This window comes from Doryrhamphus excisus, chromosome 4 (genome assembly GCF_030265055.1).
Source record: "Doryrhamphus excisus isolate RoL2022-K1 chromosome 4, RoL_Dexc_1.0, whole genome shotgun sequence".
Classification (NCBI taxonomy): Eukaryota; Metazoa; Chordata; class Actinopteri; order Syngnathiformes; family Syngnathidae; genus Doryrhamphus; species Doryrhamphus excisus.
The window spans coordinates 22031801-22046710 of record NC_080469.1 but is presented as its reverse complement, the minus strand read 5'-3'; the positions used below and the strand labels follow the sequence as shown (position 1 = coordinate 22046710).

General features: G+C 40.8%; 1 protein-coding gene across 1 annotated transcript; it reads left to right on the top strand.

Moving 5' to 3' along the window:
- The first annotated feature begins 236 nt into the window (after positions 1-236).
- On the top strand, positions 237-13928 carry ndc80 (NDC80 kinetochore complex component). The gene is made up of 16 exons (XM_058070585.1): positions 237-375; positions 2435-2533; positions 3768-3851; positions 4191-4317; positions 7013-7185; positions 7260-7362; positions 7448-7531; positions 7593-7686; positions 7765-7865; positions 7951-8095; positions 9353-9558; positions 11048-11284; positions 11359-11451; positions 13116-13246; positions 13359-13461; positions 13540-13928. Exons 1-16 carry the CDS (start codon positions 368-370, stop codon positions 13666-13668), a joined length of 1917 nt encoding a protein of 638 aa, XP_057926568.1. The 5' UTR covers positions 237-367; the 3' UTR covers positions 13669-13928.
- The last annotated feature ends 982 nt before the right edge of the window (positions 13929-14910 follow it).

The following is a 14910-nucleotide window of genomic DNA, read 5'->3' as shown; positions in this document are numbered from 1 at the left end:
ACCCATACTCTACTACGAAATATGTCACAACACTCATTTTAAACAGGACCTATTATGCTTTTTCCACATTTCTGACCTATAAATGTAGTTACAATGTTGTACTATCGTGTTAAACAGAGAAGTGTTTCTTTTTTCCAAAACGGTTTAAAAAAATCTCAAATTAACATTAAGTTGTTTTTTCCCCCTGTGACTAAACTATATTATAGAGTCAGATTACCGCTTTCATGCGCGATAATATCTTGTTTGGACCAAGAGAGTCGCCGTAGTTCTATGACGTCATCACTCGGCCGTTTGTATCGTTTTGGCGGGGCTTACAGCTTTTTTGTTTGCTAGCTAAACTTTGTTTCGCTCTCTCCGTTAAAGAACAATGGAGCGGTATGTATCGAAATTAAATGTCGCTGTCTGTGTAGGAATACGTTATAATTCACCTTCGCAAGGCGATTATGGGCTTTAAACGACTTGAAGCCAGCCTCGCGTTTGGAAACTGATAAATTATGGGTGTAGTTACTTGATGTTAGCGAGCATTTTTGTTCCGAACGCTGACAGTTTGCTATGAAATTGTTACATTTTGTGTGTTTTGGCGGACTTTAGTATGGTTTACATCAACTTCAGGCGCTCTACGCTGTCTTAAAAACTTAATAATATTTTTTAAATAATAATAACAATGGTTGACAGACCGGAAGATTTCCCAAACAAATGAAAACAGCTAAGGTTGTTCCAATTTTAAAAAAATATGACAAACACCTATTTACAAACTATCGGCCAGTCTCCTTACTACCATAATTCTCCAAAATTATTGAGAAGCTATTCAACAATAGGCTGGATAAATGTTTTAATGCGAACGAATTACTATCAGAAAGTCATAGGAAGTGTGCAGTCGCAGTATTCATGGATCTAACAAAAGCCTTTGATAATCAATCATGGCATCCTAATAACTAAACTAGAAAGGTACGGAATAAGAGAATTAGTTCTTAACCGGGTCAAAAGGTACTTAGCTGACAGGAAGCAATACGTAAAACTAGGAGAATACACATCTGTAAGTTCATACATTATGTGCGGAGTAATAACTAAACTAGAAAGGTACGGAATAAGAGAATTAGTTCTTAACCGGGTCAAAAGGTACTTAGCTGACAGGAAGCAATACGTAAAACTAGGAGAATACACATCTGTAAGTTCATACATTATGTGCGGAGTTCCCCAGGGGTCAATACTGGGACCAAAACTGTAAAAACTTGTACATTAATGATATCTCCTAAGTCACGAAAGACTTAAAGCTGGTATTATTGGCGGATAATACCACTGCTTTTTGTTCTGGAGGGAGTACAGACAAAATAATTAGAAAGATCAGAGAAGAAATTGTCGCTAAAAAGATGCTTTGATGATAATAGATTGTCCTTGAACCTAAATAAAACTAAAATCATGCTGTTTGGTAACAGCAGAAAGGACACGCACCAGCAAATACAAATAGACGGTGTAGACATTGAAAGAAAAGGTGAAGGAAAATACATTTCTGGGGGTCGCAATAGATGAAAATATGAGCTGGAAACCTCATATTAGAAATATACAACATAAGGTGGCCAGAAATATTTCAATATTGAACAAAGCAAAACAATTTTTATTGCTCTCTGGTTCTACCATATCTTACTTATTTTGTGGAAATATGGGCTAATAACTATAAAAGCAATCTTCACTCGCTAAATGTACTGCAAAAAAGGTCAGTAAGGATAATTCATAATGCCGCCTACAGAGAACATACTAACTCCTTATTTCTAAAATCACAAATACTTCAACTTGCTAATATAGTTCATCTTCAAACAGCTAAAATAATGCATAAGACTAAAAATAACCAATTACCTAAACATGTCATCCAATAGAAGAACTACATTTGAAACACTTATATGCTAGGACTACGTTAAAAAGCCATAGCATTTCAGTATGTGGAATCAAACTATGGAATGGATTGAGTAAGACCCTCAAACAATGCACAACGATGAGCCAATTCGAGAAACAATACAAGCAGTTGATGTTTGCTAAATACAAGGATGAAGAGTCTTGAACCAGTCATGATGTGCTATATATATATATATATATATATATATATATATATATATATATATATATCACTATATTGACAGTTACTATGGTAACCATTATGTCATTGTATGGTCATATCATATGGTCACCACATACTTCGGTACATGACAAAAATAAAATTACAAAAAAATAAATAATAAAAAAGGGGTAGGATTTAATAAGTTTTGCTTCTTCCTACTCCTTTTGGACATGTGGAACTGTGAACCGATTATGTGATGCATTCAATTGTAATTTGATGCATGTTCAAATGAAATAAAACCATCACCATTAAAACCGTATTTTGGATGACCTGTGTAATAATAATTTCCATTTTGGTGATGTTATATTTCTCTCACGACAGTGGAAGACTGAGCAGGGCCACGGGAAGCAGGCCTTCGGAACTGCCCATGCGAGTGCATGACAGCAACAGGATGAGCACGGCGTACACAACGCCCCGCAGGTTCGTTCACTCGTTACTGTGCATAGTAGTGATAAACAAATATGATCAATGTATTATTTCAAGAGGTCATAGTCAATGCTTTGGTCCATCAGTCAGTCAGTCAAGGAGCATTTGCATCAGTATGGCTTGATAGTAGCGTGATAAGATAGATATGTTTCAGCTCTGCACTTCTCAATAAGTTCAATTCCCATATTTAATACAAAGTCAGCCTTTGAGGCATAATAATAAGCTATTTTTCAAAAACAAATTGTAATTGTTACATTGTTAACACATTTTGCTGTCGAGTGGTTAGTGCACAGACCTCACAGCTAGGAGACCAGGGTTCAGTTCCACCCTCGGCCATCTCTGTGTGGAGTTTGCATGTTCTCCCCGTGCATGCGTGGGTTTTCTCCGGGTACTCCGGTTTCCTCCCACATTCCAAAAACATGCTAGGTTAATTGGCGACTCCAAATTGTCCATAGGTATGAATGTGAGTGTGAATGGTTGTTTGTCTATATGTGCCCTGTGATTGGCTGGCCACCAGTCCAGGGGGTACCCTGCCTCTCGCTCGAAGACAGCTGGGATAGGCTCCAGCACCCCCCGCGACCCTCGTGAGGAAAAAGCGGTAGAAAATGAATGAATGAATGAATTTGTCTGTTTTTGGGCGGCACGGCGGTCGAGTGGTTAGTGCGCAGACCTCACAGCTAGGAGATCAGGGTTCAATTCCACCCTCGGCCATCTCTGTGTGGAGTTTGCATGTTCTCCCCGTGCATGTGTGGGTTTTCTCCGGGTACTCCGGTTTCCTCCCACATTCCAAAAACATGCTAGGTTAATTGGCGACCCCAAATTGGCTGTGATTGGCTGGCCACCAGTCCAGGGTGTACCCCGCCTCTCGCCCGAAGACAGCTGGGATAGGCTCCAGCATCCCCCGCGATCCTTGTGAGGAAAAGCGGTGTAAAATGAATGAATGAATGAATGAATTTGTCTGTGTTGTTTACTTTGTATCTTTTAGATACAAAAATGTGCAATATAGCTCACCCCTATTTACTGTAGCGTTTAAAATTGTTGGTTTTTTTGCTCTTTTTTTTCCTTTGTAATGTTACAACTTACTTTGCATATCATTACAACATTGATATAATTCGTGGGAAAATATACATTTCCATTTACCAAATATTTGTGATGAACTTTATGGTGGGAAACATGATTGGCCGTATTATAATGGTGTTATTTATCGTATCTCTGTGTTTATGAACAGCAAACAGCCTTCATTTGGAAAGCTCAACATGGCCAAACCACAGTCTGGGACGTCTGAGAGGAGGACAAGCTTTTTTGGTCCACGGTAGGTGAGCCACATCAACAAATATCAAGATACGTATATCAGTGGTATTTGTAGCTATACACACATATACCAGGCGACATATAAAAAGAATTAAGGGGGTGGGGTCACTTTGATGCATTAAAGATGCTAAAAACCAATCCACTGTAAGACATTTGCTAAGCTATCTGAAGGTGGCAAAGCAAAACAAGGCTGCTGTATACCAATCATGTGTAACTATATAGGGAAGGGACAATGTAACATATTGTGTATGTATATATATATATATATATATATATATATATATATATATATATATATATATATATATGTAATTGTGTCTGTGCTTGTGATGGACTGCAGCATGAGTGGAGCCAGCATGCCACGTTCAAGCACCGTGTCTGGCTTTGGAGCAACTGAGAAGATGAAAGACACTCGGCCGCTACATGACAAGTCTTATTTGCAGCAGTGCATCAGACAGCTGCATGAGGTAAAAAAAAAAAAAAACAACAAGTATATATTTTTTATATATATATCTTCATCATCGGGCCGGCTGTGTTGCCTTGCAATTATGCCTTCCAGACTGGTGAGAAGGAACATTGGAGCGTCAGAGGTTTGAGTCCTACCAGCTGGAAGGAAACCATTCATCATTGTTATGCAACATGGCATATTATTTTTTCAAATATGAAGAAAGACAAGAACTTACATCCTCCGGATCCAAATTTTAAGGCAGAGGTTCCCAAACTTGACCAATTCAGTGCCCACTTGAAACTCTAAAAAATGTCCACCTTTGTCCTATCAACAGTACATAGACCAGGGGTGCTCACACTTTTTCAGCATGCGAGCTACTTTTAAAATGACCGAGTCAAAATGATCTACCCACTACAAAAATGCAAAACATCTATTTATTTTCAAATGTATTGAGGATTATTTGTACGTACAATGTATGTTGATGTACCTTACATAACCAAATGAGCCAATGTTGCAAAACACACATAATTAACTATTAACATTTTTTGTAATTACCTGAGTTTACTTTGATGACTTGCACTGAATTGAACCAGCCAGGGATGCATAGTCCGGACAGTAGCTGCTGATAGCCAGCCTCAAGCACACTTCCAAATGTTTATCAGTCATGGATAATATCCGTATCATAATATCCGTATAATATTCCATATCCGTATGGAAGTGATATGTTTTTTGCCTTTTTACTTGGTCCAGTTTTTGCCTTTTTACTTGGTCCAGCTCCTTCACTCATTTTAGTGACCATAAACTTTAGCGAGGGCTTAAAATCTCGCAATTCGCCGACTAGCTTAGCACTTTGCATCGTTGTTTACGCATGAGCGGTGACCTAAAGGTCAAAATTCAGTTGTCATCTGATTGGTTGTCCTGTATGTCAATCAAGTAACGGGGATGGATGATAGGCTGACATCGTAAGTTCTGCTGCACTTAGAGACGTTGTTTGATTTGATTGGTCGCCCGAAGGGCAACATTCAGTTGTCATCTGAATGGCTGCCCTGTATATCAATCAAGTGACGGCATTGATGCTGGGATGATATTTTTTTAATGTCACGCCGCGATCGACCAGTACCACCTCCGCGATCGACCGGTAGCTTGCGATCGACTTAATGAGCACCCCTGACATAGACGAAATGCTGTGTTCTCAGAGCACTTAAACGCAATAATAATTTTAAAATATATTTTATAATTATAATAATATTAATAATAATAAAGCGCGCAGACCTCACAGCTAGGAGACCAGGGTTCAATTCCACCCTCGGCCATCTCTGTGTGGAGTTTGCATGTTCTCCCCGTGCATGTGTGGGTTTTCTCCGGGTACTCCGGTTTCCTCCCACATTCCAAAAACATGCTAGGTTAATTGGCGACTCCAAATTGTCCATAGGTATGAATGTGAGTGTGAATGGTTGTTTGTCTATATGTGCCCTGTGATTGGCTGGCCACCAGTCCAGGGTGTACCCCGCCTCTTGCCCAAAGACAGCTGGGATAGGCTCCAGCACCCCACACGACCCTTGTGAGGAAAAAGTGGTAGAAAATGAATGAATGAATTATTGTTATTTTTAATTTATTTATTTTATTTTTAAATTTATTTTATTTTATGGACAATTTGGAGTCGCCAATTAACCTAGCATGTTTTTGGAATGTGGGAGGAAACCAGAGTACCCGGAGAAAATCCACGCTTGCACGGGGAGAACATGCAAAGTCCACACAGAGATGGCCAAGGGTGAATAATAATAATAATTATTATTATTATTATTAATTGAAATTGATTGAAATTAAAGTGGGGGGATAAAGGAAGCCCAAACTTTTAATCTGTGGTGTACACAAGACAGAATTAATTCTCATACTTTTCATAACTGCATTCAAGATGACCAGAGAGCTACGTTCTGTATAATTTTCTTAAAATATTTTGACAGGTCAATAACACTCAATAGGTTATTACTTAGGCCTATAAATATTGTTTTAAAATCGGGCATTAAATATTTTACAACTTAAATTAATTTTGAAAATTAATTGTGAAAATGAATAATATTTTTCATGACCTCTCGTGGCCCACCTCTGTACCACCACAACCCACCAGGGGGCCGCAGCCCACACTTTGGGAATCACTGTTTTAAGGCGCTTCTAAGGAGAGCTCCAAATGCAAAAAGGAAGACATTGAAAAGAGACATGACACAAACCAAGTCATACATGCTGTACATCAGCTGATCAAAAGTTAGAGACAACTATCTTTAAAAGTCAAAATCTTGGCTCTAATGTATTCACAGTGGCATGATCTTTTGAGGAAAAGGTAAAAAAAAAGAAAAAAAAAGCTTTCTTTGAACATGGTGGGATTGTTGAGCTGCATAAGCAAGTCCGGTAACAGCGGTTCATTGAGTAACACAAAGGGGCAGAAGTAAAAGCATCTGTTACTTTGCGATTACGATTCAATATACACTCTTGATCAAAGTCTTAAGACCAGTTCAACAATTGCAAGAAAAAATCCCAGTCACCTCCCTCAGTCCCATTTTGTCCACTTTGAACTGCCTCAACAGTGCTAAAATGTAACCAATTGTCTTAAAAATTAGATCAAGAGTGTTGTAGTAGCTTTATTATTATATATATATTATTATTATTGCGGCTAGGATGTATGCAAGACTATCAACAATTGCTTTTCCCTGTGATAGTTCCTGACAGAGCACGGCTACCCGGGCCTCTTGTCCCCCAAGGCCCTCCAGTCACCGTCCACCAAAGAGTTTGTCAAGATGGTTGAGTTCAGCTACCGCCAGCTGGACCCCACTTTTGAAATGCCCAACTCCAAAGTGGAGGAGGAGGTTCCCGCTCTGCTCAAGGGCCTCGGGTCAGACATCATAATAGTTGCCTTAAACAAACCTCTATAATAAAGATATATAATTATCTCCTTTTTTCTTGTAGATATCCATTTGTCCTCTCCAAGTGCTCCATGTACTCTGTTGGTGCCCCCCATACATGGCCTCTGGCGCTGGGCGCCCTCATGTGGTTGGTTGACACTGTCAAGGTGAATGGCAAGCGACCTTTGAACTCATATGGGTGGTTTAAACGCATAATGTTCTCCTGAACACCCTCTCTGTCTGTGTTGTCAGATCTACAGTAGCCTGAGCAAGCAGGACCTTCTCTTTAGCGACTTCCGCGAGGACAGCGACGGCATTGAAGAGGAGTACAACAAGGTGACCTCCGTCAAAACCTAAAATGTTCTTCCCTCTTCGCTCATGTCTTCTCACCATGCAGCTCTTCCACGATTACACAGCCGAGACGTACGTCAAATTCATGCAGGGCGTCGACACCTTTGAGGACGACGACGACATTTTTCTCAGTAAACTGAGTAAGCGCAGCCTCTGAGTTGGAGTAAAGCCGTCATGCACAGGTCGATGATTGATTATCCATGTTTGCGCCGTCGCAGAGAAGCTCTACAACGTTGACGACGAGCTGCTGAAATCCATGGAGGAGAAGAACAGGATACTGACCGAAGAGATCGAAGTGCTCGAGAAGGAGAGCCAAAAGGTCAGGGTGGCGTCTCCCTTGCGTGTACTTTGTTTGTCACGTGCGATGCAACGATCCCCTCAGTCGCATCCCTTCGCCTCCACAGGACCGTCTAACGAGCAAGAGGATGGAGAAGATGAAGCTGCAGTGTGACCTCAAGAAGCTCCAGGATTATCGCAGCAATCTGGAGTCCTTTGAAAATAACCTGCAGGCCAAAGCCTCGGAGCTGACGGATGAGATGAACCACGCCGGTAAGACATCTGTTGCAGTAAATGACAAGATGTAGTACAAGTCAAAGTACCTAATTTCCTCAAATACTGCACATGTCTTGGTTGTAGTTGGGTTCCATTTCCAGCCTTTACTTTGCAGCACTGTAATAGTGAACATGCAGAAATAATGTGTGTCAATTTGGACTTGCATCAAATGCAATTAGCTCGATGCTAATTTAGAAGGGAAATCCCATGTCCACGCAAATATCAAAAGCGTAAACAATCGTAGTAATGGACTGACATCTCAGTTTCTAGTTTTATCTATATAATAATAATTGTACATTTTATTTGTATAGCGCTTTTCAGAGTACTCAAAGACGCTTTACAGTGAAGAAAATAATAAAGATAAAAAAAGTAAATACAGTAAACCTCGGATATATCGGATTCAATTGTTCCCACTGGTTTTGTCCGATATAAGCGAAATCCGTTATATACGTATACCGGAAAATATCCGATTTACGCATATATTGGATTTATATCCGGTATATGCGTAAATCACATTTTATCCGTTATAAAAAGGCACTTCCTTGACTATGTTTCCAATGTACCTGGACGCGCAGGCAACGCTGCAAATGACGTCGTATAGCGGCCTGTCACGATTCGGCGAATCGGAGCGCCACGATGCGGCCATCCGATATATGCGAGGGAAATTTAATGGAAATGCATGGGAACGGGACTGGAGATTTTGTCCGAAATAGGCAAAATCCGTTATAAAAAATCCGATATATGCAATGAATTTTTATTTTATGCATTACAGAAAAATCGGTTCTTTTTTATCTGTCCGTTGTGAGCGAATTTCCGATATATCCGAGTCCGATATATCCGAGGTTTACTGTATGTCTGCTGCATATGCTCCTGTGCAATACTATGTGTATATTTTGGATATCTTGTATATATCTTGTATATATCTTGTTAAATTGTCTTTTTTACTCTACTTTTATATACTTATTTTTTAACTTGAGTACTGCACTGAAAGGAGAAGCTCTCCAATCTCGTTGTAACATCTTGTATAATGACAATAAAGGCCATTCCATAAAAGATGCATTAAAATACAACATCCATTCATTCATTCAGAGCTAAAAACAAGGCTAAAAGCGGGGCACTTATTATTATTTGAGGAAATATAGTCGTCCAGTTGCCTTCTTTTGTTGACAAGCTAGGAATTCAGGCCCCGACTACTTTGCTGCTGAACAAACCAAAGCGTCTTCATTTTATGATTACTGTGACCATCCTCCGCAGCCAGCTCTCTGGAGCTCCTCAAGCAAGAGAAGGCGGAGCTGCAGAACATCCTGCAGAACCAGAAGTTCACGCCGGCCGACGTGGAAAGGATCAACCGAGAGAAGCGGGAGCTCCAACAGACCGTCGCCAGCCTCAGCAAGGCTCTAGAAAATGCTGAGCAGCACAAGTGGAACGAGGAGATTGCGCTGGCTAAAATTAAAGAGAAGGTATCGTTCACATGCAAAGGGAATCTAGTTCTTTGGAAGTATGGGGTAATAAGTATAAAAGTGACCAAGTGGTTGGCGCCCCAATTCGAGTCCACCCTCGGCCATCTCTGTGTGGAGTTTGCATGTTCTCCCCATGCATGTGTGGGTTTTCTCCGGGCACTCCGGTCCCTCCCACATTCCAAAAACATGCTAGGTTAATTGGTGAAATTGTCCAAAATATGGAAAATGTATTTGGAAAATTAGTTTGGTGAAAAAGTTATATTATGGGAATTAATCCTACAAAAATAAAATTTACAAAGATTGTTTTTAAAAGGGGGCTCCTACAGGGCAGCTACACACCATAACCCGCATAGAAAGATTTCTAGACCTTCTGGAATCTGCACCTATTCCAGCTGTACACTGGATTTTGGAAAATATGGAAAATGTATTTGGAAAATTAGTTTGGTGAAAAAGTTATATTATGGGAATCAATCCTACAAAAATAAAATGTACAAAGATTGTTTTTAAAGGGGGGCTGCACGGCGGACGAGTGGTTAGCGTGCAGACCTCACAGCTAGGAGACCATGGTTCAATTCCACCCTCGGCTATCTCTGTGTGGAGTTTGCATGTTCTCCCCCGTGCATGCGTGGGTTTTCTCCGGGTACTCCGGTTTCCTCTCACATTCCGCAAACATGCTAGGTTAATTAGCGACTCCAAATTGTCCATAGGTATGAATGTGAGTGTGAATGGTTGTTTGTCTATATGTGCCCTGTGATTGGCTGGCCACCAGTCCAGGGTGTACCCCGCCTCTCGCCCCAAGACAGCTGGGATAGGCTCCAGCACCCAACCGCCCAGCCCCCCCCTGGACCCTCGTGAGAATAAGCGGTAGAAAATGAATGAATTCTAAAAGCTATCTTCACTGGCTAAATGCACTACAAAAAGATCAGTAAGGATAATCCATAATGCTGCCTATTGAGAACATATAAACTCTTTTATTTGTAAAATCCCAAATACTAAAACTTGCTAATATAGTTAATTTTCAAACGGCTAAAATAATGCATAAAGCTAACAATAAGCTATGACCTAAAAATGTCATCTAGGAAAAATATGATCTCAGGGAATAACTAAATTTGAAGCACTTGCATATGAGAACAACATTAAAAAGCCATAGCATTTCAGTATGTGGAATCAAACCATACAACGGATTGACTAAGGAACTCAAACAATGCACAAGGATGAGGCAATTCAAGGTGGTTACATCACCTTATGCTTCTGTATGTGTAAAACACATTAGAAAGGCAGGAAGTGGAAAAATCGAACAGTACCAGATGGAGGGGTAGGATTTAATAAGCTTTGCTTCTTCCTACTCCTTTTTGGACATGTGGAACTGTGAATGGTTATGTGATGCATCCCACTGAAACCTGATGCATGTTCAAATAACATTAAACCATTACCATTATCTATGAAATCCATATCATAACATTGTGGCTGTCTTGTTAACCGTTTCCAGGTTGACCTGAAGCTGGCCGACTACCACAAGCTGGCCCGTAAACTCAAACTGATACCAGTGTCCGCCGAGAACGCCGGCGGCCACGACTTTGAGCTCAGGCCGTTTGAATGCGGACCCGGCAACATTCAGCGAACGACGCAAACGCAGGTGCTCCTGAGGAAGCTGGTCAGCGACGTGGAGGAGGAGAACAGCCGACTGGCCAACATGAAGCTCAGCCTGCAGGAGACTTGTGAGCAGGTGACTTAAAAACCATCACACAGCTGAATTTAGTTGCGTAATATAGCCCTACTGATTCTACTGGTCTCTTCTAGCTGAACTTGGACATCTTGGACAAGAACAATGACCTGAAGCAGCTGAGAGAGCAGATCCGCAAGGTGGATGAGCGCTTGGATTCTGACCAGCAGGTATTCTTGTCATTTTCACCGCATTAAAGGAAAGCACATGAACTACTAGCATCAGGCAGCTAACAATGCAAGTCAAGGGATTCACCTTTTGCACTATTCTGGTCATCTGAAGCATTAGCAGAACTTCCTTCCTGAGTGTATTGTATTTTATCACATACTACAGTATTAATTGTCCCTGTACCCTAGAAACCGCCCATGAATGATACAGGAAAAGGCCCAAATGATACTGTGTCAAAGCCCAGGGCAGTGATACTGATAAAATATAGAGTTTAACCATGTCCAGTATCAGCCCCCGTAGCTGTCCACTCAGAGCGCGCTGCTCTGGTATCGTGCCCGTGAAACAACCAATCAGAGAACAGCACACGAGTGCTTAGTGCCTAGTGCTTCTCCAGTCACCAAAAAACCCAAACTTGATTAATGGAACTTTAATTGTCAGACATTGATAAGATAAGACTGTTGATAAAATATTATTGTTGAAATATTTTTGCAATTATTGTGTTTACACTGTTTAGATATAATACATGTAATAAACTGAACATTTTCTGGAAACAAAATGGTCTTTTGATTAAATAGTACGTGATAATAAGCTCATGATTAAATAGTATGTGATAATAAGATCATCACATGGTTTGTCTGGTATCAGGCTCAGTATCATGCCCCCGGGTACCAGTATCAGCCCTCGATACCAGACAAACCATGTGATAACCTATAAGTATCACATTGCAGCAAATAAACGACAGAGAATAACGTTGTTGGGTGCCAGGCAGATCCAGCTACAGTGAAACGCTAAGCTATTCTCATAATGTTAGCGTGTAGCACGAGTGTCCGCTGTCACTGGGGTGCAAGCACATAAGATGTCTGTATCTTCCAGCACGAGACTTGTGCTCCCTGTTGAGTTGGTAAATTCAGCATAGTCCTCAGGTTTAAAAAAAAAAAAAATGCTGATAGCAAACGAGTCTTCCGAGCATTAACTTTTCCAAACGATGCAGTAGCAAATCTGGTGGCTAACGTTACCTTTGTGACTGGTGCTGTGTCACTACGCTATAAAAGTAGTCCTTTGGTGTTAGCGGCCACTGTAGCATGGTTAATATGCCCGTAATGGTGCGTAAATGGAACATTTTTGGCATTTTTATTCTCCAAATAGGTGGGTCCCATTCCCTTCATGCTAACTGGTTTTCTCTCTTTGGAAAGGACAGAAAAACATATTGCGCAACTGCAGGGTCTTGAGACACAGGCTAACTCGCAAACTAGAGAGCTAGCGACCTAAACGGTAGCCTTCAAGTTATTTCCTTTAAACTTAAATAGCCAAAAACTTACCACTTCCACACGGATAGGGAGGATAACTATTAACAGTTATTTAACCTTTAACATGAACATTAATCAAACGTAATAATTTTTTCTGGGTACATGATACCATACAGCGTCCATATCAAACTTGCGCGGGCCGCACAAACATTAAACTTTCATATCAAGGCGGGGGCCTCAAACTAGTGTCCTGCGGGCCATATTTGGCGTAATGGTGCGTAAATGGAACATTTTTGGCATTTTTATTCTCCAAATAGGTGGGTCCCATTCCTCTCATGCTAACTGTTTTTCTCTCTTTGGAAAGCACAGAAAATGGAATGATGTGTGTGTATGTCTTTTTTTTTTCTTTAAATCACAAGGAGCTGGCCAGAGAGGAGCAGGACTGGGCGGCCGAGATCGAGGCGGCCGAGAACCATTGCAAACTCCTGGAGAAGAAGGTGAACTGCGGCTACGATGAAGCCGTGCAGCAGCAGAAGGCGGCTCAGCAGCAGTAAGAAGCCGAGCGGACGCTCCATTAGGCACACCTGCAATCAAAATTGGCCGTATTCGATACGCCTCCTGTAGCGTCGCAGCAGAACCGAGCGCGTCGTTTGTCATTTTAGGTACCACATTGTCCTGCAGGAGACCAACGAGGAGAGACGAACCGTTGCCAACAACCTGGCGTCTGTGTTTACCATCGCAGCCGACCATTTGTCCGACACAGAGGTAAAAGAGTCGTTTATATGTTTGCTAAATGGTATTCCGGTGAAGACACTCTGCTCTCCGTCTTATGTCGTACCGTAGAAGTGTCTGGAGGATCTTCACGGCCGAGTGCACCGTCTGTGCTCCAAGGCCGTGGAGGAAGACGAGGACGTCATGCAGAAGATGTGGGAAATCTTAGCGGACATAAAGTCCAAGGTAAAACGTTCCTAATTGCAACAGCAGCCTGGAAGAGCTTCAAGGCCGCATGAAGTCAATTGTTTGTAATTGTTCTTAGATAGAATTGTATCTTTTTTAATTGCTATCATAGAAAAAGTTGGGAATTAAAAAAAATATATATACACAAATGTTTGCAGGATATGTTTTTGTTCAGTTTAATGCAGGTCAAATGCCTTATTCTAGTAATCTCACCTTAATATTTTAACATTCTTGTTGTTGGTTATTATACACATGCGTTCAAATATGTAATAAAGCTTTGTTTTATATTTTATGCTTTATTTTTATGGCATATTTTGAATTGTTTAATGTAATTGACAAACTGGTGCCTTTCTGTGCTTGCTCAACCTGCCACAAGGGGGCAGCACAGGCCATTGTCATGTTTGAGAGCGAGTTTATACTTCAAGTTTTTGTCACCTTTTTAATATTTTGTATATTTATCATATGACTTTTTGATACAGGTGTAGTATTAGAATTTCCGTCCGTCCTTAACATGTCATTGGAACTTTTAGATTAACCCTTTCTTGCATTAATCGTCGTGTGTCCTTGAGGTGAGTTCTCAGCCTTTCTGCACTTCCTCAACCTGTCCCTAGAGGGAAGCAAAGACCACTGCCATCTAAACAGCACAAATGTGGTACGTCTATGCTTTGTTTACTTTGATCTCATTTTCTTTGTCAACACTTTGCCATCAAAAGTTATGTTAAGTTCCGTTAATACTTATATTATTCTGACTTAAAGCAGCAAGGTTTCTACTTGACACTTTGTTTTTTCTACTAAAGCATAAAAAAAGTAGACTTTTTTTGCACTTTTGCTTGGAGCGTTTATTGCAAATAGTTGGAAACAAACATCTTGTCGGCATTCCTCTGCTGACTGTGTCTTATGTGGCAAAGCCACAAGCTCATTTGCATAAACATTGTCCATTTAAATAAAGATGTCTGTTTTGTCACTCTTTGCTCGTTTACAGGACACAAGGGCGTTTGCTTTATGTCTCCTCCATCGCTTGCCTGTTCCGCCTGAGCTGGAAAAGTCCATCCTGGAATCTGTTAAAATCATACAGCCGGTATGACAAGTACTGTCTGAGGCTTTTTTTAAATGCATCCTTGGGGCAGCATGTTGCTTAAAGGAGACGTCAGGAAGAATTATTGGGTTCTTTTTCAACCGCTCTTGCGTGTCAAAATGAAGTTTGTGGTTGTGCAGCAAAGTTTGCACAACCACCAAGTATAACTTTAAACACCAACA